This window comes from Mobula hypostoma, chromosome 10 (assembly GCF_963921235.1).
Source record: "Mobula hypostoma chromosome 10, sMobHyp1.1, whole genome shotgun sequence".
Lineage (NCBI taxonomy): Eukaryota > Metazoa > Chordata > Chondrichthyes > Myliobatiformes > Myliobatidae > Mobula > Mobula hypostoma.
Window position 1 is genome coordinate 27,958,623 of NC_086106.1, and position 25,392 is coordinate 27,984,014.

General features: G+C 47.5%; 1 protein-coding gene across 2 annotated transcripts; it reads right to left on the bottom strand.

Annotated features, from left to right (window-relative positions):
- Window positions 1-13,721: 13,721 nt before the first annotated feature.
- Window positions 13,722-18,953, bottom strand: LOC134352783 (zinc finger protein 664-like). Of its 2 annotated transcripts, none has more exons than XM_063060237.1 (2): window positions 18,850-18,953; window positions 13,722-15,012 (listed from the first exon to the last, which is right to left on the bottom strand). In XM_063060237.1, the coding sequence occupies exon 2, from the start codon at window positions 14,508-14,510 to the stop codon at window positions 13,911-13,913; it is 600 nt and encodes a 199-aa protein (XP_062916307.1). In that variant the 5' UTR covers window positions 14,511-15,012; window positions 18,850-18,953; the 3' UTR covers window positions 13,722-13,910. The 2 variants fall into 2 exon arrangements, with proteins under 2 accessions (XP_062916307.1, XP_062916308.1); XM_063060238.1 differs by lacking the exon at window positions 18,850-18,953 and adding an exon at window positions 16,991-17,158.
- Window positions 18,954-25,392: the final 6,439 nt, after the last annotated feature.

Sequence of the window (25,392 nt, forward strand, 5' to 3'; positions counted from 1 at the left end):
CCAGGTGAAAAACCAGTAAGGGGAAAGATAAATGGGTGGGGGAAGGGAGGCAGGGAGGTGATAGGCAGGAAAGGTGAAGAAGGAATAGGGGAAAACACAATGGGTAGTAGAAGGGGGTGAAACCATGAAGGAGGTGGTAGGTAGCTGGGGGAGGGGCAGAGTAACATAGGGATAGGGGAAGGGAGGGGGAGGGAATTACCGGAAGTTGGAGAATTCTATGTTCGTACCAAGGGGCTGGAGACTACCCAGACGGTATATGAGGTGTTGCTCCTCCAACCTGAGTTTAGCCTCATCATGGCAGTAGAGGAGGCCATGTATGGACATATCTGAATGGGAGTGGGAAGCAGAGTTGAAGTGGGTGGCAACCGGGAGATCCTGTCTGTTGTGGCGGACAGAGCGGAGGTGCTCGACGAAGCGGTCCCCCAATCTGCATCGGGTTTCACCGATGTAGAGGAGGCCGCACCGGGAGCACCGGATGCAATAGATGATCCCAACAGACTCACAAGTGAAGTGTTGCCTCACTTGGAAGGGCTGTTTGGGGCCCTGAATAGTGGTGAGAGAGGAGGTGTAGGGACAGGTGTAGCACTTGCGCTTATAGGGATAAGTGCCGGGTGGGAGATCCGTGGGGAGGGACGTGTGGACCAGGGAGTCGCGGAGGGACTGATTCCTGCGGAAGACGGAGAGGGGTGGAGAGGAAAAGATGTGCTTAGTGCACCTCCCCTCTTGCCACCATTCAGGGCCCCAAACAGTCCTTCCAAGTGAGGCAACACTTCACTTGTGAGTCTGTTGGGATCATCTATTGCATCCGGTGCTCCCGGTGCGGCCTCCTCTACATCGGTGAAACCCGACGCAGATTGGGGGATCACTTCATCGAGCACCTCCACTCCGTCCGCCACAACAGACAGGATCTCCCAGTAGCCACCCACTTCAACTCTGCTTCCCACTCCCATTCAGATATGTCCATACATGGCCTCCTCTACTGCCATGATGAGGCTAAACTCAGGTTGGAGGAGCAACACCTCATATACCGTCTGGGTAGTCTCCAGCCCCTTGGTATGAACATAGAATTCTCCAACTTCCGGTAATTCCCTCCCCCTCCCTTCCCCTATCCCTATTTCACTCTGCCCCTCCCCCAGCTGCCTATCACCTCCCTCCTGGTTCCGCCTCCTTCTACTACCCATTGTGTTTTCCCCTATTCCTTCTTCACCTTTCCTGCCTATCACCTCCCCGCTTCCCTCCCCCACCCCTTTATCTTGCCCCTTACTAGTTTTTCACCTGGAACCTACCAGCCTTCTCCTTCCCACCCTCCCCCCACCTTCTTTATAGGGCCTCCGCCCCTTCCCTCTACAGTCCTGACGAAGGGTTCTGGCCCGAAACGTCAACCGATCTTTTCCACGGATGCTGCCCGACCTGCTGAGTTCCTCCAGCGTGTTGTGAGTGTCTCTAAAGCCCTAACATTGACAGCCCAATAATAATGTCTGAACACAGGTAATCCCAGCTCTCCTTCAGACTCGGGCCTTTGTAAATGAATTTTGGAAATCCTGTGATCCTTATAATTCCAAATAGAAGACAAAATGATGGAGTCCAACTCTTTAAAGAAGGCTGGGATAAGAAAAATGGGGCGATTTTGACAAAGATAGAGAAACCTAGGAAAGGAAACCATTTTAATTGAATTTACACGACCGAGCATGGACAGAGGTAGGGTTTTCCAACTTTCTATATTCTGTTTAAGTTTTCAAATAAACTCCGCAAAGTTTAATTTAAATATTAATTTAGGACCTTTGGGTATTGCCAAACCAAGATAAGTAAAGTGATCTTTAACTACTTTAAATGGGACACTTTCCAAAAAACCCGGCGTGTAGATGTCGGAGAGGGGCATGAAGTCACTTTTTGTCCAATTGATTAAGTATCCCAATAGTTTGCCAAAAGAAATGATTAAATCTCGATGAAGGGGGACTGACTTTTCTGGGTTTTGTAAGTACAGTATCACATCGTTGGCAGATAAACTAATAAGTGTTTCAATACCTCCCACTTTCAAACCCAGAATATTTGCCTGACTTCTTATTTTTAAGGCAAGGGGCTCTCCCGCGACGGCAAATTTAAAAGAACCAAGGAACTTCTGTACATCCAAGCAGGAACGCTTCTTATTGAAATTCCAACCATGTGCTGTTTAAATGCTTCCCTCATTGTGGTCTTCAATTTTTAAAATGTCACCACAACAATGACTTTTAAACAAGTAAATGCTGAATTTCCTTCACACTATAAACTACCTTTTCCATCACCTTAGCAGGTTTATCCCATGTTAATCCATCACTTTAATAAAAAAAAACTCTTCCAACATTTATATGTATCACTGTGGTAAATGTGTGAGCACTGAAATGTAGAGGGAGAGTACCCTAGATTTTAGTGCACTTGGAAGTGAGTATTGAATAAATAATTATGCACTGTGGATCGGTGCTTCTTCGTAAATAAGTGCAGGAATTTCTTTTCTTTCTTTAAGAGTAGTTTATGCTGTGAGGGAAACAAAAAAAAAAGAAAATTTAAAACAAAAATAACAAAAAAAGACTGGCGAGAGAGGGCACCCCTGCTAAACTGAACGGTGTAGAGGAAACATAGTTGAATTGTCACCATTGGTTATAATAGAACTGGGCTGGCGTAGATCAGTTTTACCCAGGATATAAATGACTCGCCGAACCCAAACCTGTACAGTGATTCAAACACGTAAGGCCACTCAATCTGGTCAAAAGCCTTCTGTGCATCAAGGGGTAAGATTGCTGCCCCGTGAGGGAGGGAGAGAGAGAGAGCGAGACCGTCCGGCAGCAGTGAGGCTAGTAGAGGCACCGACATTCACTCACCCTCCGCACCGGCCTCGACACTTCCTATCATCCTCGTTGCTTTAGTCGGCGAGATTGGTGAGGGATGGAGTCGATCATGGACTCGTGCCCCATCTCCAGGCTTCCCGCCTGCCATGCCGCACGCATCACTCACAGCCTTGTGGAACCCTCCCGGAGAGAGCAAAGCGCCAGATCACGCAATCGGCCTGAAGGCACGCTGCCAGACTGCAGATCACCGGCACTGAGTAGTAGATCACTGGCTCCAACAGTAACGCGTTTAAAATAAGAGAAGGGAGAGGAGTAGCTTCGTGGCCCGTCGGGAGGACATCACCCTTCGTAGCGTTGTTCACTGGCGCCATCTTCTCCCAGAGGAGAACCCTGAGATTCCACATGAGCAAGTTCTGGAACAGCTGTGTTGTGCTACCAGCCATTTCATTCTCGGAACAACTGGCACTGCATCACTGACCATTTTGCATAGTGAATTTCTTGCTCTGGTTGAGTTCTTGTAAAACGTGTGTATAATTAGTAAGGCACAGGAGCAGGCATTTCTCTGTTTAAGTTTCTTTTAATGAAAGCTTTTTATCTGATGCTGTGTGTCTGTGATGCTGCTGCAAGTAAGTTTTGCATTACACTTGTGTCTGGTAGCCAAGGGGAGATTAAGCTGAATAACATTCGGGTTAGCTGTTACAGATCAGGCACGGAGTTAGTTCAATCTCAGTGTCCTCTGTACGCAAGTGTGTACGTTCCTTCCAGCGGGCACATTGGTTTCCTCCAGGTGCTCTGTTTTCTTCCAAAGATGTCCAAAAACGTACCAGTTAGTCGGTTAATTGGTCATTGTAAATTGTCCCACAATCAGGCTAGGGTTCAGTCGGTAGTTTGCTGGGTGGTGCTTTGTGCTCAGATCTGGTCGCCTCACTACAGGAAGGACGTGGAAACCATAGAAACAGTGCAGACGACATTTACAAGGATGCTGCCTGGATTGGGCAGCATGTCTTATGAGAATAGGTTGAGTGAACTTGGCCTTTTCTCCTTGGAGCGACGGAGGATGAGAGGTGACCTGACAGAGGTGTACAAGATAACGAGAGGCATTGATCACGTGGATAGTCAGAGGCTTTTCCCCAGGGCTGAAATGGCTAACAGAAGAGGGCACAGTTTTAAGGTGCTTGTAAGTAGGTACAGAGGAGATGTCAGGGGTAAGTTTTTTACGCAGAGAGCGGTGAGTGCGTGGAATGGGCTGCCGGCGGCGGTGGTGGAGGCGGAAATGATACGGTCGTTAAGAGACTCCTGGATAGGTACATGGAGCTCAGAAAAATAGAGGGCTATGGGTAAGCCTATGTAGTTCTAAGGTAAGGACATGTTCGGCACAGCTTTGTGGGCTGAAGGGCCTGTATTGTGCTGTATGTTCTCTCTGTTCTATGTTCTAATACCCATGTAGCCACGTCTAGGGAGCTATAAACTTGGTCTCCAAGGTTCCTGTGTATATCACCACTGTTGAGTCCTGACATTAACTGTGTGATGTCCCTTTACGGTTGATTTCCTAACGTATATCTGTAGGCAATTTTAGAACTGATCATAAGACTATCAGATATAGGAACAGAATTAGGCCATTTGGTCAAATGACTCTGCTCCCCCATTCTATTATGGCTGATTTATTATACCCCTCAACCTCATCCTCCTGTTTTCTCCCCATAACCTTTGACATCCTTACTGATCAAGTTCCTATCAACGTCTGCTTTAAATTTACCCAACAACTTGGCCTCCACAGCCGTCTGTGGCAATGAATTTCACAGATATACCAACCTCTGGCTAAAGAAATTCCTGCTCATCTCTGTTCTAAAGGTATATCATTGTATTCTGAACAATACAATGTCTCTGGCCCGACACTCCCCCACTATGGGAAACACTCTCTCCATGTTCGTTCTAACTTGGCCTTTCAACATTGGTACGTTTCCCCCCCTCATTCTACTAAACTCCAGCCAGTACAGGCCCAGATAGAGCCATCAAATACTTCTTTCATTACCAGGATAATTCTCATGAGCCTCCTTGGGACTCTCTCCATTGCCAGCACATCTTTCTTCGATTACGGGGCCCAAAGCTGCTCACCATACTCCAAGTGCCATCTGATCAATTCCTTATAAAATTTCAACATACCATTGCTTTTATACTTTTGTTCTCTTGAAGAGGCATCCATTAGTCTTGTGAGACCATGGATCTGCGATGGTCCGGTCACTCACTAGGGTGCAGGCCTGGACAAGGTTGTATGGAAGACCGGCAGTTGCCCATGCTGCAAGTCTCCCCACTCCATGTCACCGATGTTGTCCAAGGGACAGGCAAGAGTCGATACAGCTTGACACCAGTGTCGTCGCAGAGCACTGTGTGGTTATGTGCCTTGCTCAAGGACAGAACACACTGCCTTGGCTGGGGCTCGAACTCACGACCTTCAGGCCATTAGTTGAATGCCTTAACCAATTGGCCATGTGCCCACATTCTCTTGAAATGAATTCTAATATTGCTCTGCCTTCCTTACTAATGACTCAACCTGCAAATTAAGTTGTAGGGAATCCTGCACGAGGACCTTTGCACCTCTGATTTCTGAATTTGCTCCACGTTTAGAAAATACTCCACACCTTATTCCTTCTACCATTACAGTACTAAACATTTATTTAAATAGTGGAACATCAGTGTATGCAATTAGAATTAACAGCCCGATATCATGTTATCAACAGGTTTGAAATGTTAAACACACACAGACATATAAGACTCAGTAAAGCCCAGTCAAGTGTGTTTAAGTCAGGGCTAAGTTGTCAGCATACACTCAGTGTCCACTTTATTAGGTATGCCCGTACACTAGCTCACGAATGCAAATATCTAATCAGCCAGTCATGAGGCAGCAACTCGATGCATAAAAGCATACAGACACGGTCAAGAGGTTCAGTTGTTGTTCAGACCACATATCAGAAAGGGGAAGACATCCTGATGTGATTAAGTGACTGACCGTGGAGTGACCATGGGGTACCAGAAACGGTGATTTTAGTATCTCAGAAACAGCTGATCTCCTGGGATTTATACACACAACCGTCTCAGAAAATGGTGTGAAAAAAAAACAAAAATAAGACAACCGGTGAGCGGCAGTTCTTTGGGTGAAATCGTCTTGTTAATGAGAGGGGTCAGAGTAGAATGGCCAGACTGGTTCAAATGGACAGCAAGGTGTACAGCAGAAGCCCAATAAAGTGGCCTCTGAGTGCAGACCCAGTTCAATTCCAGCTTACAGCCTCCGCCCCGGAGAGGAATGACAGCTGAGTGGGAGCACCACCGCCCACAGGTTCCCCTCCGAACTTGGTGGAACTCAGCTGGCTGGAGCTCACTGCCACTGGGCGGGGGATAGGCTGGGGCTGGCTTACTGGACTGACCTTGTTCATGGAGATTCCTAAAATTATGAGGGACATCTCCACAATCACGGTCCTTTTTCCCCAGAGTGGGGTTGGAAACTAGAAGGCACAATTTTAAGGTGATTATATACATATGTATGTAACACGCTGTAAGGTTTCACTGCGAAGACTAATGTAATGGCTTCTATGTAAAGTTCCACTGTTCAGGTAATAGTTTCTCCTGTAGCAGCAATGTTTGGGTTATGACTAGAGACAACGGGACCTTGGAATGTCGGGGCTATTCAATGAGGAAACGTTGTTCTTTCTTGTGTGTCTGGAAGCCGGGATTCTCACGCACTTTCGTCGGGGAGCGATGGAGAGCGAGAACACGAATGGAGAGTCGGAAGACCACCAGAGTGGACTGAGGAGCGAGGGTCCGAGGGACGGCTACGCTTGGAGGTCAACGGGAAAAAATGAACGGACAGTGAGCTCCAACGATGCGCAATAGACTTTTCCCCTAAAATGGGGCCTTTAACTTTTTATTTTCTTTACTAACCCTCTACCCAGATTAAGATTTATAAAGCTGAATCACTTAATCCCATAGAGTGTACTGTCTGATATTTTGCGGTGCAGATTTGTAACCGGGCAACACATCACGCAGTGTCCACACAAGCGGGATTTATCAGTCTGGCAGGGCCAGAAGTTGTTGTCTCCTAGACGAATACGTGCTGGTCGAGCCTGGGGGTTACATACATATCAGAGAGCAAACGTGTAAATCTGCTGGGAGCAAAGGATGTTGAGAATGGCAAGGGTGGGGCACTGGGAGGGGTGTGGGACGGGTGGCAGAGGAGGAGTGCCAGGAGCAGAGGGCGGCCCAGGTGCAGACACACCCAGCCCTGAGAGACCAGGCATGGTCATTTGATTCCAAACAATTCGTTTATTGATTGTTACAGAATGTCCCTCCAGCACTTCCTTGCTCCTTCCCCTCTCACTGCTCTCTTCGCACTCTCATTTGTTATCTTTTTCCTGCAGCAGCAGTACAGTACAATATATAATATTACTAGTGTACTGTGCAAAAGACCTAGCTAGCTATATATTTGTGCCTAAGACTTTCGCACAGTACAGTACATTGGGCCTCTTTGTGCTGTACAACTCTGACATGATAATAGACACATCCTTGGGGGGTAAGGAAAATTCTGAAGGGAAGACCCATCTCTATAAGGTTCGTGATGAACTTAATGGAGGAAAAACATATAACTGAAGAAAAATTAGACAAAGTCAGAGGGAAAGCAAATTTATTACCTAAGTGCATACAGTTTACTGTATTTCACCATATCCTACCTTGAGATTAATTTTTTTGGAGATATTTACAGGAAATACAATAGAATTGATGGAAAACCACAAAAATAAAGACTGACAAACAACCAATGTGTAAAAGACAATGGAGTTTGCAATACAAATTATTGATATTTAAGATTTATTTATTGTGCGTGTTGGCATGTGGCCAAGTGGCTAAGGCATCAGTCTAGTGATCTGAAGGTCGCTAGTTCAAGCCTCAGCTGAGGCAGTGTGTTGTGTCCTTGAGCAAGGCACTTAACCACATATTGCTCTGCGACGACACTGGTGCCAAGCTGTATTGGCCCTAGTGCCCTTCCCTGGGACAATATCGGTGGCGTGGAGAGGGGAAACTTGCAGCATGGGCAACTGCCAGTCTTCCATACAATGTTGCCCAGGCCTGCGCCCTGGAAACCTTCCAAGGCGCAAATCCATGGTCTCACAAGGCTAATGGATGCCTATTGTGCATACATTGAAACATACAGTGAAATGCGTTATTTGCGTTGACAACCAACACAACCTAAGTATGTGCTGAGGGCAGCCGGCAAGTGTCACCCCACATTCCGACACAGCATGCCCACGATGCTCAGCTGGACAATATTATTTGATAATAACTAAGCGTGTTATTAATATTTTAAAGAATTAATAATAAATTATTATTGAGGATATTATTAGATATTGATATTAACAAAATTTTAACCTTTTGGGTTGTTATGAGACCATTCAGAATGGTTTTTGGTATCAAGTGTTGCCTAGTAGGGCAACAGTAGAAAGTGTCATCTTATGACCATGGCACCCAATCTGATGACAATCCATAGTGGAGACATCCGCAGAGTCAACCAAGTGATGGAAAAGTCAAGTTACAGCTCGGGATGAGCCACGAACTGAGACAAGGCTCGGACGCCCCAAAGCCAACAACAATCCGTTCCCAGCACCCATATTTCAGGGCATAACATGGACGGTGACTGGCCTCGTTTTCAAGCGGTGAGAATTGTCACGTCCTTATTGGCTTTCCTAGGTTGGGTTGGCTTAGCAGGTTGCAGAGAAGCCATTGGCTGGAGTATCGGAACAAAGGGTGTGTCACTGATATCGGGCTCCTGTCTGAGAGGCACCAATTCATCTACCAAAGCTATAGGTCTACAGCAGATTCTATTTCACTGGCTCTTCACACAACTCTGGAACATCTGGGTAGCAAGGATGCATACATCAAGATGCTCTGTATCGAATACAGCTTGGCATTTAACACCATCATCCCCTCAAAACTAATCAGTAAACTCCAAGAGTTGGGCCTCAATACTCCCTTGTGCAATTGGATCCTCAATTTCCTCACTTGCAGACTCCATTCAGTTTGGAATGGCAAAAACATCTTCTCCACAATCTCCATCAGCATAGGAGCACCACAGGGATGTGTCCTTAGCCCCCTGCTCTACTCACTTCACACCTATGACTATGAGGCTAAGTACAGCTCCAGCAACATATACAAGTTTGCTGATGACACCACTGTTGTGGGCTGTATCAAAGGTGGTGATGAATCAGCATACAGGAGGGAGACTGAACATTTGGCCGAGTGGTGTAATAACATCATCCTCTCACTCAACGTCAATAGGATCAAGGGGCTGATTGTAGACATCAGGAGAGGGAAACCAGAAATCCATGAGCCAGTAATCATTGGAAGATTAGTAACTTTAAATTCCTGGGTGTGATGATCTCAGAGGACCAGTCCTGGACCCATCATATAAATATAATTGTGAAGAAAGCACAACAGCCCCCTACTTCCTCAGGAGTCTGTGAAGTTTTGGCATGTCATCAAAAATCTTGGCAAACTTCGATTGATGTGGGGTGGAAAGTGTGCTGACTGGCTGCATGACGGGCTGGTATGGAAACACCAGTGCCTTTCAGTGGAAAATCCAATGAAAGGTAATAGACTTGGCCCAGTACATCACGGGTAAAACCCTCCAACCATTGAGCACAACTATATGAAACATTGCCATGGAAAAACAGCCAATTATCAAAGATTCTCACCACCTCTTTTCTCACTACTGCCATCAGGTAGAAGATACAGGAGCCTCAGGACTCTCACCACCAGGTTCAAGAACAGTTATTACCCCTCAACCACCAGGCTCTTGAACAGAAGGGGATAGATAACTACACTCATTTAAGGACTCTTTTATCTTGTTATTTCATGCTTGTTATTAATTACTATTTGTTTATATCTGTATTTGCAGTTTGTTGGTGTAGTTTTGTTCTATAGATTTGCTAAGTATGCCTGCAGAAAAAGATTGTATGTAGTGACAGGGTATGTACTCTGAAAATAAACTTTACTTTGAACTTTGAAGGGACACCGCAAGATGCTTAGCATGGGATATCATAGCAAGGTCACTGCAATTAGGTCATGTTCGCTGGGGACTGAACTGTGGGGAGTCTAAGGGCAAGATAGCACCAAGTTGTGGTGTCCATTGAGGTCATGGGTCAAGAGCTGTGCTTTTTTTTAAAGTTCAAGAGATGGTTTTGGGGACAGAGAGGGGAACTAGGGAACAGGTTATGGTTTAAGGACAGGGATGTGGGGAACTTTGACTTGGGCCCCTGCTCCGCACTCTAGGTCCAGCGACGTGGACAGGTGTCAAAGGGCATCTGTATTCTGGGCCTCTACAAAGCGCTCAAGGTGACAAAGGACAGCCGCAGACCACGCCTCCGCTCTGGGCTCAAAGGCCAGTGATGGTGGGTCCTGGGATTGGAAGCTCATGTGAACAGAAGGCACGCGTGGAGTTCAGGCCATTGGCTTTTCCAGGGATTGTTCCTACCCCCACAACCCAGGATATGCCCCCTTCTCACTGCTGCCATCAAAAGGGTACAGGAGCCTCTCAGGTTTGGAAACAGTTATTACGCCTTAACCATCAGGCTCTTGAACCAAGGGTGGGAGAGCAGAACCCTGATTGGCTAAGAACTAACCAATCAGGAGGGACAGACTATGGGGTATAGATACCACCAGTCTAGACATCGCCAGGCATCATCCCTGAAGAAGATGAGAGGGTGTTATCGAAATATTGGTTACAATCAATACCTGTACCCAGCTAGAAGCCAGAGAAGGGTTTATTCATCAAGGGAATAACTTCCCTCGCCCCATCATTGAACTGTTCCCATAACCTATAGACTCACTTTCAAGGACTCTTCATCTCATGCTCTCACAATTTATTTATTATTATCTCTTTTTGTATTTGCAGAGTTTGTTGTCCTTTGCACTCTGGTTGAACACCCAGGTTGGCCGGTCTTTCACTGATTCTGTTATGGTTTTGGATTTATTGAGTACGCCTGCAAGAAATGAATCTCAGGGTCATATATGGTGACATATCTGTACTTTGATAATCAACTTACTTTGAATTTCGATACTGAAGATGGAGGTCTGTCCTGGAGTTGGATGACTGTCTGTGTGTGAGAGGGTATGAGGGAGGGAGGAAATGGGCTTGTTTTGTTGCTGGCTGTGTCCTGCCAAGCATTGTGGGCATCTTCAGTTGGTGCTGACATGGGCGGCGACCCTTACAGGCTGCCCTGCAGCACCTCCTTCGGTGCGTCAGTCATCCGTGCATTCCACTGCATGTTAACGTGATGAACAGATCAGAATCTGAACCAAAGAGTTAATGCGCACATCCAGGGAGACTGTCCTGTGGAGTTGGCTCGAGCTCCAAAGATCCCATAGATGGTGTTACCCACAGGTCTGGGTTTGGCTCAGACAGGCAAAAAGTGTTTCAGGCATCGTGGGAGTACCAGAACTGGAAATCACTCAGGTTTTTCTGACTGTGAGCGGACAGTGGGGCAAAATGTCACGTCTATATGAAGCCAAAGAGTGAGCACAGAAGTGTGTAGATGAGGAGTCTTTACGAGTTAAACTAAGGAATGTTATTAGTATGGTATTTGAGAATATGGACATGGAAAGGATGTTTCTATTACCAGGGGAGTCTAGAATCCAAGGACATAGCCATAGGATAAAGGGGCATCCCTTTGGAACTGAAAGGAGGAGGAATTTCAACCAGCAAAGGATGGTGAATCTGTTAGCACAGAGGACTGTGGAGGGCAAGTCATTGGGCATATTTAAGGTGTAGATTGACAGCTTCTTGGTTGGAAAAGGGGCTAAGGGTTATGAGGAGAAGGTGAAAAAAATCAACTCTGATTGAATAATGGAGCAGACTGAATGGGCCAAATGGCCTAATTCTGCTCATGGTCTTGGCACATCCTGGGTAGAACAAAGAATGGTGACGGTTGTATTTTTCCTTACTGAGTTTGAGCTACAATAAATATATTTAGGCTTAAGAATCGTATAAGAATGCAGCACAATTATAGGCCCGTCAGCCCAATCATTTAGTCCCAGTGTCCTGTGTTGGCCCACATCTGCCCAAGCCGCACCCCACTCCCATGTACCAATCCAAGTGCCCCTTAACAGACACTATTCTGCCTACCTCAATCACATCCCCTCCCCTTTGGGTCTGGTAAATCTTTCCCCTCTCACCCGATCAATGTACCCTAGTTCTGGATTCCCCTACCCTTGGGAAAAGTCCTAATGCCCACCTTATCTCATAATTTTAACCTGCTGGCCCCGCATTCTCCCATGACCTAACACGACCAGCCCCTCTCTGTAGCTCAGGCCCTTGAATCCTGGCAACATCCTCGTACATCTTTCCAGCTCAATCGCAACAGGGTGACAAAAACCGTACGTACACATTACTCCGAGTGCAGCCTCACCAAGATTGTAAATTAGTGTGCCAGCTCCAGTAGTCAATGTCCTGAATGAGGGCCAAACAGCTTCTTTCACCACCCTGCCTACGTGTGATTCCACTTTGACCGAACCATGTGCCTGTACTCAGTGCCTCTGTCCCATTACACACGTTGGCGCACCCTACCCTCCATAGTGCAAGTCAATGCTGGCTAGACTTTCCAAAGTGCATCATCTCACACTTCAGTTAAATTTATGACCCCCATTCATAACCTTCTTGCCCCACATATAGCTGAATAATAAACTGCTGCTACAATTTTATATTTGCGTATAATTGAAGATTTGGGTAATTATTTCAGAATTATATACATATGTGCAGAAATGACCCGTACCATTTGGAAAATGCTAATATATTGTACCAGCCACTTCTCACACTGGGAATCGAGAGCAAGTGAGCTTTTAGCCCGACAGGTTTCTGTCCCTGCCATTGCCTGAGGATGCCTGCTTTCCAGCAGGACCGGAACCAATGGTCGAGGGCTGCTTCACTGCCGGTTACCATGCTGAGCAGAAACACACCAGCCCAGTGACGGCTCTGCCCACGACCGCGAGCAACTACGTCACAGAAACCAGACCCCCTCCCCACCCACCCCGTAGACACTGTCTACACCTCTTGCGTCCCCGGTAAAGCAGCCAACATAATCAAAGACTTCTCCCGCCCGACGGTCTCTTTTCCCTTTGGGTAGAATATATCAAAGCCTAGATATACATCACCATCACTATCTTAATGCACTGTTGTCTTGAATTGACTATGAAGGATACAAGTTTTATAACCATATAACAATTACAGCATGGAAACAGGCCATCTCGGCCCTTCTAGTCCGTGCCAAACTCATACTCTCACCTAGTCCCACCAACCTGCATTCAGCCCATAACCCTCCATTCCTTTCCTGTCCATATATCTATCCAATTTAACTTTAAACGACAACATCAAACTTGCCTCAACCACTTCTGCTGGAAGCTCGTTCCACACAGCTACCACTTTCTGAGTAAAGAAGTTCCCCCTCATGTCACCTCTAAACTTTTGCCCTTTAACTCTCAACTCATGTCCTCTTGTACTGTGGTTCATGTGACAGTAATAGAAAAAGTTATACAAAAAAAAACCCACATTCTCGATGGCACAAAGAGTTACGATCTGAAAGATCACTTCCACTCTCTCGGCCTACCTCACTTGGATCTATCTATCACCCTCAGCTCTTGTTCCACCCCTTCCCTCCCCTTCGTATGCTGGCCATCTCCCCTCTTTCTGTCCTGTCTGGGCGAAGGGACCCAGCCCAAAAGGCTGACTATCCATTTCCCTCCACAGATGCTGCCTGACCTGCTGAGCTCTTCCATCACTTGGTGTTGCTCCAGATTCCAGCGTCTGTGACCTGCTGTGTCTCTGCATTCAAAATCATGAATAGACGGGGAAAGATTGTTTGCTTCAAACAGAACCAATTTATTTGACTTGGATCAAGGAGATTAAACTACAGACTAGTTAATCTGACTCTTAACGTTAAGAGATAAACTGCACATCAAGTCAATCCTGGACACGTTAGCAGCAACGATTGCAAATTCTAATTCCCGGGGTCTCAGTGGCTGCAATGTTTAAACCTCCCCCATGTTTACGGGTCAGAACCTCTCCCCAGTGTGAAGCCGCTGGTGTCTCAGCAAGTGGGAGGACTGAGTGAATCCCTTCTCACACACGGAGCAGGTGAACGGCCTCTCCCCAGTGTGGACCCGTTGGTGGGTCAGTAGATTGCCCGGGTGAGCAAAGCCCTTCCCGCACACGGAGCAGGTGAACGGCCTCTCCCCAGTGTGGACCCGTTGGTGCCTCAGCAGGGAGGATGACTGGTTGAACCCTTTCCCGCACACGGAGCAGGTGAACGGCCTCTCCACAGTGTGCACTCTCTGGTGATTCAGCAGCTGAGACGTGTAAGTGAAGCCCTTCCCGCACTCGGAGCAGGTGAACGGCCTCTCCCCGGTGTGAACCCGCTGGTGGGTCAGCAGGTTGGACGACTGGGTGAATCCCCTCCCGCACATGGAGCAGATGAACGGCCGCTCCCCGGTGTGGACCCGCTTGTGGTTGACCAGGTGAGATGAGTGGGTGAATCCTTTCCCACACACTGAGCAGATGAACGGCCTCTCTCCGGTGTGAATGTACTGGTGTGTTATCAGGGCATTAGATCGCTTAAAGTTCTTCCCACAGTCCGAACACTGAAACTGTTTCATTAGTGTGAAGGCAGGGTTTGCTTTCAACAGCAAGAGAAATTAATAAACTCCTTCACACTCACGCAGCTAAAATGCAAATGTTCACAGCAACCCCTTTGCTTCCAGCCATCAGGGTGCACTCAGATCAGCACTTGTGTCAGGGAAATACCTCCCTACTCTTTCAGACTACTGCAGGATAATTACATGGCTTCCCTCCAGAACCTGTTCATTTGGGACAGCTTCGCCTGCACGCAGAACGTGCGCCCGCTGTCTCGCCCGCTGCGACCGCAGCTCTCCCCGGGCCGTGCGTGACCGGCTACAGCTCGTGCTCTGGAAGCCCCTCACTCAGGAGTGCATCGCTGACTGCCCTCGTCACACTGAGGTCTGCAACTCGTGCCCAGGGGCAGAATGGGTATTCCTCCTCCCATGGTTTTCAGGCGCTGGGCAGGCGAAAGAGCGTCCAAGATCCTGACTTGCAGATTGGCTTGAAATTCCTACCAGCATATTTTCCCTCTTCAAAACCCTGAAAGAGAAATTCATAACGGTCATCACTGAAAAACAGTTCAGAATGGATATTTCCAATTTCTCTGGTCAACTATGGCTCAGTTGGGAGCTAAATGTGGCCACTCAGGTCTAACTCCACGAAAAATGAGCTGGGAACTTCAATGCGGTGACTCAGGGTCTCGCTGTTTGAGATTAAAACATCTTTAAACTGAGGCCCTTCTGTTCTCTTACATGAACAAAACAAAAAAAGAAGCCTCTATCATACCATCGACTCATCTCCACAAACTTGACTTTTCCCCATAACCCTTAATTCCCCTACTATGCAAAAATCTATCCAACCTTGTCTTAAATATATTTACTGAGGTAGCCTCCACTGCTTCATTGGGCAGAGAATTCCACAGATTCACCACTCTCTGGGAAAAGCAGTTCCTCATCTCTGTCCTAAATCTACTCCCCCCAATCTTGAGGTTATGTCCCCTAGTTTTAATGTCACCTACCAGTGAAAACACTTTCCTGCCTGTCTTATCTATGCCTTTCATAATTTTATATGTTTCTATCAGATCTCCTCTCATTCTTGTGAATTGCAGAGAGTACAGTCCCAGGCAACTCAATCTCTCCTCGTAGTCTAACCCCCTCATCTCTGGAATCAACCTGGTGAACCTCCTCTGCACCACCTCGGAACTGCAGGCAGTACTCCAGGTGCAGCCTCACCAGTACCCTGTAGAGTTGCAGCATAACCTTCCTGCTCTTCAATTCAGTCCCTCTAGTAATGAAGGCCAACATTCCATTTGCTTTCTTGACAGCCTGCTGCACCTGCAAACCAACCTTTTGTGATTCATGCACAAACACTCCCAAGTCCCTCTGCACAGCAGCATGATGCAGTATTTTATCATTTAAATAATAATAATTGGATCTTCTATTTTTCCTTCTGAAGTGGATGACCTCGCATTTACCAACATTGTACTCCATCTGCCAGAACCTTGCCCACTCACCTAACCTCTCTATATCCCTCTGCAGACTCTCCGTATCTTCTGCACAATTTGCTTTTCCTCTCAATTTAGTATCATCAGCAAACTTAGATATGGCACCCTCTTCCAGATCATTAATATATATCATGAACAGTTGCAGGCCCAGCTCCGACCCGTATGGCACCACCGTTCACCACTGATTGCCAACCAGAGTAACACCCATGTATCCCAACTCTGCTTTCTTTCAGTTAACCAACCCTGTATCCATGCTAATACATCACCCCAACTCTTTGCATCCTTATCTTATGGATAAGTCTTTTATGCAGCACCTTATCAAACACATTCCAGAAATCCAAGTAAATAACGTCCATCTGTTCCCATCTATCCACTGCACTTGTAAAATCCTCAAAGAACTCCAGTAAGTTTGTCAAACAGGATCTGCCCTTGCTGAATCCATGCTGCATCTGCCTGATGGATCCATTTCCTGCCAGATGTCTCGCTATTTCTTCTTTAATGATAGCTTCAAGCATTTTCCCAACTACAGATGTTAAACTAACTGACCTGTAGTTACCTGCTTTTGCCTACATCATTTTTTGAACAGTGGCGTGACACTCGCTGGGATTTTGGTAAATCATCACCAAAGCCTCTACTACAACTTTTGCCATTTCTTTCAGTACCCTAGGATTCATTCGATCAGGACCAGGGGATTTTTCTATCTGCAGCCCCACAAGTTTGCTCAGCACTACCTATTGTATCAGTGATAGCTATTGTATCGAGGACCTCACCTTGCACTGCATCCATATCACCTCTCTTCAACATGTCCTCCACCGTGAATAATGACACAAAACAGTCATTCAAAGCCTCACCATTTCCTCCTTACCCAATATCAATTCCCCCTTGTCCTTCAACGGACCTATATTCACTTTGGCCATCCTTTTCCACTTTATATAATTACAAAAACTTTTACTATCCGTTTCGATATTTTGTGCTAGTTTTCATAATCACCATTTGAATGACCTATTAGTTTACCTGGTCGGCCTGATGGACTGTGGGAGGAAAGCGGAGGACGAGAGAAAACCCACACATCGCAGAGCAGACACACCGACTTTATTGCTTGTTTCATGGTACTTTGTTGTTTTTAAAAGTTTTCCCAAATCTTCCAGTTTCCCACTACTCTTGGCAACTTTGAGCTTTTAGTTTGATACCTTCCTTTAATTCCTTAGTTATCCATGGCTGGCTCTCCCCACCCTTTTGTTCCTGCTTTTAACAGGAATATATTTTTGTTAAGCACCCTGAAAAAACTCTTTGAAAGTCTTCCACTGTTCCTCAACCAGCCCACCACAGAGCCTGTGTTCCCAGTCTACGCTAGCCAAATCCTCCCTCATCCCGTTGTTTAGGCATAACAGACTGGTTTTAGATTGAACTGTTGCACCCTCCATTTCTATGACAAACTCAATTATACTGTGATCAGGGCCAATCAAAGCTCTGAATTCTCGTTATTACAGCCGGCAGACAATCCGGGCTCCACCCAGAGAAAAAACGAGGTGCAAGGCACGGAGCTGGGTGCAACAAGGCCAGGGGACGCACTGAAGCAGGGCTCTGGGAGGGAGCTTGCGGCGCACGCCCACTATAGTCAGGCAGAACTGAATGTTTCACTTCATGAGTTGCAGCCCAGGATGCAGTTTGATGTTCATAGCTTTGGGGCAGGGGTGACCACGGACCCGTTTGCTTAATGGTACTGGTTCATGGCATTTAAAAAGGCTGGGAACCTCTGCTTTTGGGTGATTTGAAGGGACCTACATCAGGCAGAGGGTGGTACGCATTTGGAAGCCACCAGAGAAAGTGATGGAGGCGGGTCCAATAATGCATTTAGTGATACAGCACGGAATAGGCCAGCCGCCAACAAACCCGATTGCCCCTAACCTAATCACGATTTGAATGACCTATCAGTTTACCCTAATGGACTGTGGGAGGAAAGCGGAGGACGAGAGAAACCCCCATGCATCGCACAGGGTCGACGACTGAACTCCTCGCAGATCGGCGCCGAGCGTAACCGCTTCTGGACCCCGCGCAGTTAAATGGCATTCGGAGAGGCAGTGGTACAGAGTCTGGACTGTTCAAGAGAGATTTGGGCCAAATGGGGACACGTGGGACTAGCTTAGATGGGCACAAACATGACAAGATGCACAGCTCAGAGACTTTCCCCCGGGGAAATGGCGAATAGAAAGGGGCATGATTAGGCGCCACGGTAGCGGTTAGCACGGCGCTATTACAGCTCGGGGCGCCGGGGTTTAATCCTGGAGTTCCCTCTCTCGAGGAATGCGCGGGTCCTCCAAAGATCAAAGACGTAGCGGGTCGGCTAATCGGTCACTGTCCTGTGAATGGGTTAGGGCTAACTGGATAAACCAGATGCTGGAAATCCGAGCCACACACACACACACACACAAAATGCTGCAGGCCAGGCAGCAGTGCTAGATGCTGGCTTCCTCCAGCATTGTGCGTGTGTTGTTAGGGTTAAATCGAGTCAATGGGCGGCGCGGCTCGAAGGGCCTATTCCGCGCTGTATTTAGACATTTAACATATAATTCTGGGGTGATTGGAGGGAAGCACACGGGGGATGCCGGGGTGATGGTAGGGGCGGATACATTGGTGTCATTTACGTGCGGCCGGCGGGATCCCAAACCCCGCCGGCTGCGTTATGTTCAGATCCCGGCACCGTAAACAGCTACACGAAAGGCCGCGACGGGAAGGAGAACAGGCCGGGGACCGAGACACGGCGGCCTCCACGCCGAGCCTGTGTTCGGGCCCGAGGAGCAACAACCCCCACCCCCCGGGTTTAGGCGAGAGTCGGTGCCGCCTCTGCCGCGTAAACCACGCCCGGACCTTACCCCCTCGTCCCGCACCGGCCGCCGGTGTCCCGAACCTTCCTCCTCCTCCTCTCGGTCCCGGTGTCAGCCCGGCCCGGCCCCACCCAGGATGCACTGCGCACACCCGGCTCACACGCGCACGAGCGAAGCAGTACCACGCAGGGCGGTTTCTGAGCTGCATGGGACTGTGGGTAAAGAGGTATCCATTGGTCATGGAAAAAATTGGTTTAGTATTCCTCTTCATTTTATTTAGTAATACCTTTCCAGCACGGTTACAGGCTCTTCCGACCGACCAAAAACCCAAATTAACCAGTCCTGGGGAGGCACCTTTTGGGAAGGAATGGGAGGGAAAATGTGTGGTTGGCGAGATTGAGGTTTGGACTGGATTTCTACCTAACTTTTACACTTGTTCGTAAGTAGAAGAATGGGTGGTGTGATTTTTTTTATATATAAGTTCCCACAGACAGTGGAACACGTGATCATGATGCGTCTCAGATATTCGATGGAAAGTAGGAAGCCGTTTGGGCGATTCTTGTGTAGATCTGGAGTGCCTAGTTTGCAGGATGTTCTGCTACCGGAGACAGAAATGGTTAAATCACATGGAGCTCCGGTGAACTTTTTAACTAAAAGCGGTTTGGGAAGTAGGATCTGATCCCCGGTACGGCTCCTGCCCTGATCCATTGCAGTAGGTGGCGGTAATGTACCTTCTTGATACTGCAGGTGCGAACTGCCATTAGCACAAAAGAAGAACAAACATCCAACTAACGCAAACGTCTTTTGGAACGTGGAGGAAACTGGAGCATCCGGAGGAAATGCGGAGAAACTCCTTCAATACAACGGCGCAGTCGAACCCTGTCGCTGGAGCTGGAACAACTCCATCCTGATCAAAAAGGCGCAACAGCGCCTTTATTTCCTGCAGAGCATCAAGAAAGCTCACCTCTGTCCCAGGATACTGACAGACTTTTACCGCTGTACCACTGAGAGCATACTCACCAACTGCATCTCAGTGTGGTATGGCAATTGTCCCGTATCGGACTGCAAAGCACTCAGGCGGGTGGTGAAAACTGCCCAGCGGATTATCGGCACCCAATTGCCCACCATTGAGAACATCTACCATAAACGCTGCCTGGGCAGGGTGAAAAGCATTATCAAAGATGCATCTCACCCTAACCATGGACTTTTTACTCTTCTCCCATCCGGTAGGCGCTACAGGAGCCTCCGCTCCCACACCAGCAGGCACAGGAAGAGCTTCTTACCTGAGGCTGTGACCCTGCTGAACCTCCATCACAGCGCTAAGCAGTATTGCACCCATATTGTACTGTCTCAGTACTTTTATATTTGTGTGCTGTAGCACTTTTTATTCGCAGTTATTTTGTAAATAACACTATCCTTTGCATTTCTGGTCAAATGCTAAATGCATTTCACTGGCTTTGTATCTGTACTCGGCACAATGACAATAAAGTTGAATCTAATCTAAAGTACTACACGTATTGGTACGCCATCTTGCCGCCTGTATAATGAAAAACCTGCGTTGCGTCACTGTTCAGACAGGTGAAGTCATTGACATAGTACATAAATATAAATATAATGCAGAATAAAGTACAACAGCTTCAGAGAGGGTGTGCGGAGCAGGTGGACAGTAAAGTGCGAAGTAATAACAGGGTAGATAATGAGGTGAAGGGACCATCTTATTGTACTCGGGAACCATTCGATAGTCTGATAACAGTGGGGTAGATGGATTGGCAGCCCTGGGATCTGTCCTGATGTGCTGATCTCCCCGAATCAGATTTATTATAACTGATCTGGAAATTGTGATTTTTTTTCTTGCAGCAGGAAAATTACCGTAAGTTACAAAACTAAATGGTGCTTGCCCTTAACTCCTGGTGGAGTGGTCGGGGCGCCATCAGTCTGTCCATCTGTCGCGGTTGTGTGCCAGTGCCTGGGTCACTGCAAATGTTTGCCCTGTCCATTCTTTAATGTTGTCCCTCCATCTTTTCCTCTGTCTGCCTCTCCTTCTTTTCCCCATCCACAGTTCCTTGTAGAACGGTCTTGCAAGGCCGCTGGATCTTGTTATGTGGCCGTACCAGCTCAGCCTTTTTTCCACCGTTGGGAACTTGATGATGGTGAGGACAATATGAGTGAGGTTGATGTTCTGGAGCATGTTGCTATTAAGGGAGAGGAGGTGTTGGAGTTGTTAAAATACATTAGGATGGATAAGTCCCCAGGGCCTGACGGAATATTCCCCAGGCTGCTCCACGAGGCGAGAGAAGAGATTGCTGAGCCTCTGGCTAGGATCTTTAGGTCCTCGTTGTCCACGGGAATGGTACCGGAGGATTGGAGGGAGGCGAATGTTGTCCCCTTGTTCAAAAAAGGTAGTAGGGATAGTCCGGGTAATTATAGACCAGTGAGCCTTACGTCTGTGGTGGGAAAGCTGTTGGAAAAGATTCTTAGAGATAGGATCTCTGAGCATTTAGAGAATCAAGGTCTGATCAGGGACAGTCAGCATGGCTTTGTGAAGAGCAGATCGTGTCTAACAAGCCTGATAGAGTTCTTTGAGGAGGTGACCAGGCATATAGATGAGGGTAGTGCAGTGGATGTGATCTGTATGGATTTTAGTAAGGCATTTGACAAGGTTCAACACGGTAGGCTTATTCAGAAAGTCAGAAGGCATGGGATCCAGGGAAGTTTGGCCAGGTGGATTCAGAATTGGCTTGCCTGCAGAAGGCAGAGGGTCGTGGTGGAGGGAGTACATTCAGATTGGAGGATTGTGACTAGTGGTGTCCCACAAGGATCTGTTCTGGGACCTCTACTTTTCGTGATTTTTATTAACGACCTGGATGTGGGGGTAGAAGGGTGGGTTGGCAAGTTTGCAGATGACACAAAGGTTGGTGGTGTTGTAGATAATGTAGAGGATTGTCAAAGATTGCAGAGAGACATTGATAGGATGCAGAAGTGGGCTGAGAAGTGGCAGATGGATTTCAACCTGGAGAAGTGTGAGGTGGTACACTTTGGAAGGACAAACTCCAAGGCAGAGTACAAAGTAAATTGCAGGATACTTGGTAGTGTGGAGGAGCAGAGGGATCTCAGGGTACATGTCCACAGATTCCTGAAAGTTGCCTCACAGGTGGATAGGGTAGTTAAGAAAGCTTATGGGGTGTTAGCTTTCATAAGTCGAGGAACAGAGTTTAAGAGTCATGATGTAATGATGCAGCTCTATAAAACTCTGGTTAGGCCATACTTGGAGTACTGTGTCCAGTTCTGGTTGCCTCACTATAGGAAGGATGTGGAAGCATTGGAAAGGGTACAGAGGAGATTTACCAGGATGCTGCCTGGTTTAGAGAGTATGCATTATGATCAGAGATGAAGGGAGCTAGGGCTTTACTCTTTGGAGAGAAGGAGGATGAGAGGAGACATGATAGAGGTGTACAAGATATTAAGAGGAATAGATAGAGTGGACAGCCAGCGTCTCTTCCCCAGGGCACCACTGCTCAATACAAGAGGACATGGCTTTAAGGTAAGGGGTGGGAAGTTCAAGGGGGATATTAGAGGAAGGTTTTTTACTCAGAGAGTGGTTGGTGCGTGGAATGCACTGCCTGAGTCAGTGGTGGAGGCAGATACACCAGTGAAGTTTAAGAGACTACTAGACAGGTATATGGAGGAATTTAAGGTGGGGGCTTACATGGGAGGCAGGGTTTGAGGGTCAGCACAACATTGTGGGCCAAAGGGCCTGTACTGTGCTGTACTATTCTATGGTCTATGTTCTATGTGAGAAGGTCTTCATGGGGGCCAATGTGGTGCTGGATGGTCTTGCGGACCTGCTCGTTCGTGATGTGGTCCAAAGTATGAGGTGCCCAAGATGTTGCGACAGCATCTCATTTCCAATGCCTGTATCTTCTTCTGTGCTATAATGATGTAATGAATAAACTCCTCTCGGGCTTCCAGCCAGGTACAGATATCTATTATAACTGACGTTTCGATGACAAACCCTGCCACCTTCTTCAGGAAAGATGCCTGGGCACGTCTTGTCCAGTGGAATAATGAGGTATTTTCATTGGTTTACGGTCCATTCAGAAATCTGACGGAGGAGGGGAAGAATCTGCTTCTGAAGTTGGGTCTTTGGGCTCCTTTACCTGGTGGTGGTAATGAGAAGAGGGCATTTCCTGGGCAATGGTGGTCCTTAATGATGGGTGCCATCTTCTAGGGGCACCACCTTTTGAAGGTGTCCTCGATTGTGGGGAGGCCAGTGCCCACGATGGCCCAATAGCGTTCTATTTGTCTATGATGCAGCAGCCTTTCAGCCCTTTATGATTTTTGCATTGGTGCCTCTGTACCAGATGGTGATGCAACCAGTTAGAATGCTCTCCATGGTCCGTCTGTAGAAATTTGCTGCAGTCTTTGGTGATATACCAGATAGAACATAGAAAACCTGCAGCACATTACAGGCCCTTCGGCCCACAATGTTGTGCCGAACATGTAACCTACTCAAGAAACTGCCTAGAATTTCCCTGCCACATAGCCCTCTATTTTTCTAAGCGCCCTGTACCTAAGAGTCTCTTAAAAGACCCTATTGTATCTGCCTCTACCACCTTTGCTGGCAGTGCATTCCACGCACCCACCAATCTCTGTGTGAAAAATGTACCTCTGACGTCCCCCTTGTACCTGCTTCTAAGCACCTTAAAATTGTACCCCCTCGTGTTAGCCATTTCAGCCCTGGGCAAAAGCCTCAGGCTATCCACGTGATCAATGCCTCTCATCATCTTATACACCTCTATCAGGTCACCTCTTATCCTCTGTCACTCCAAGGAGAAAAGGCCAAGTTCACTCAACCTATTCTCATAAGGCAATTCAGGCAACATCCTTGTAAATCTGCTCTGCATTCTCTCTATGGTATCCACATCCTTCCTGTAGTGAGGTAACCAGAACGAAACACAGTGGGGTCTTGTATAGCTGACTTGATGAGGACTGGTACGTATTCTCCTGACTTCCCCTTCCGGAAGTTCACTGTCAATTCCTTGGTCTTCCTGACACTGAGTGAGAGGTTGTGGTTGTGACAGCACTCAGCCAGCTGATCTACCTCACCCCTGTATGCCTCAAGGTGACCAATGAGAGGCTGCCAAAACAGTGGTGTCATCAGCAAATCTATAGATTAGATTAGATTAGATTATGAGGATACGCAGTCCTCTTTTATTATTTAGTAATGCATGCATTAAGAAATTATACAATATTCCTCCGGTGTGATATCACAGAAACACAGGACAGACCAAGACTGAAAAACTAACAAAAACCACATAATTATAACATATAGTTACAACAGTGCAACAATACCATAACCTGATGAAGAACAGGCCATGGGCACAGTAAAAAAGTTCAAAGTCTCTTGAAAGTCCCACATCTCACGCAGACGGGAGAAGGAAGAAAACTCTCCCTGCCATGCCCGACCACAGTCCGACTCTGAGTCGTCCGAAAACTTCGAGCTCTGATTGGCCCTCTGACACCGAGTACCGAGCACCATCTCTGCTGAACGCTTCGACCTCAGCCCCGGTCGCCAGCGGCAGGCAAAGCCGGGGATTTGGGGCCTTCCCTCCGGAGATTCTCGATCACACAGGTTAACCGGGCATTTCAGAAATTTTTCCAGACGTTCCTCTGTGCTTCTCACGTCTGTCTCCATCAAATCAGAATTGTGCACGGCATCCTATTTACAAATACGATATCATTTCACCGGAGAGCTGCGCGCGCTGCGTCGCACCGCCATCTTCTCCTCCCGCCCAGATGGTGTGTGAGCTGTGCCTAGCCGTACAGTCGTGGGTGTAGAGAGAGTAGAGCAGTGGGCTAAGCACGCAGCCCTGATGAGTGCCACTATTAATTATCATCAAGGAGGAGATTTTATTTCCAGTCCACACAGACTGTGATCTCCCTGTGAGGAAGCCGAGAATCCATTTGCAGAGGGAGGCACAAAGACCCAGGTTTTGGAGCTTGTTGATGAATACTGAAGGGACGATGGTGTTGAACTCTGAGCTGTAGTCAATGAGCAGCAGTCTGACGTCGGCGTTGCTGTTGTCCAGGTGATCCAAGGCCGAGTGGAGAGCCAGTGAGACTGCATCTGTTGTGGACCTATTGTGGCGACAGACAAGTTGCAGTAGGACCAGGTCCTTGCTCAAACGGGAGTTAACCCCAACCAAGACCAACCTCTCAAAGCATTTCAGCACAGAAGATGTGAGTACGACTGAGCGATGGTCACTGAGGCAGCTCACCCTGCTTGTCTTGGTCATGGGAACAATTGAGAAGTTTTGAAGCAGGTGGGAGCCTCTGACAGCAGTGGTGAGAGATAAAGATGTCCTCGAACACTTCAGCCAGTTGCTTGGTAAAGGTATTCAGTGCCCTACCAGGTTAACCATCAGGGCCTGACATCTGATTTACTTAGTGAGGTGCAGTGTGGAATAGGCCATGTTTCGAGCCGCTCCTCCCAGTAACCCTAGTCCAATCACAGGACAATTTAGAGACCAATTAACCAATCTTCATTGGACTGTGGGAGGAAACCAGAACACCCGGAGGAAATCCACACGG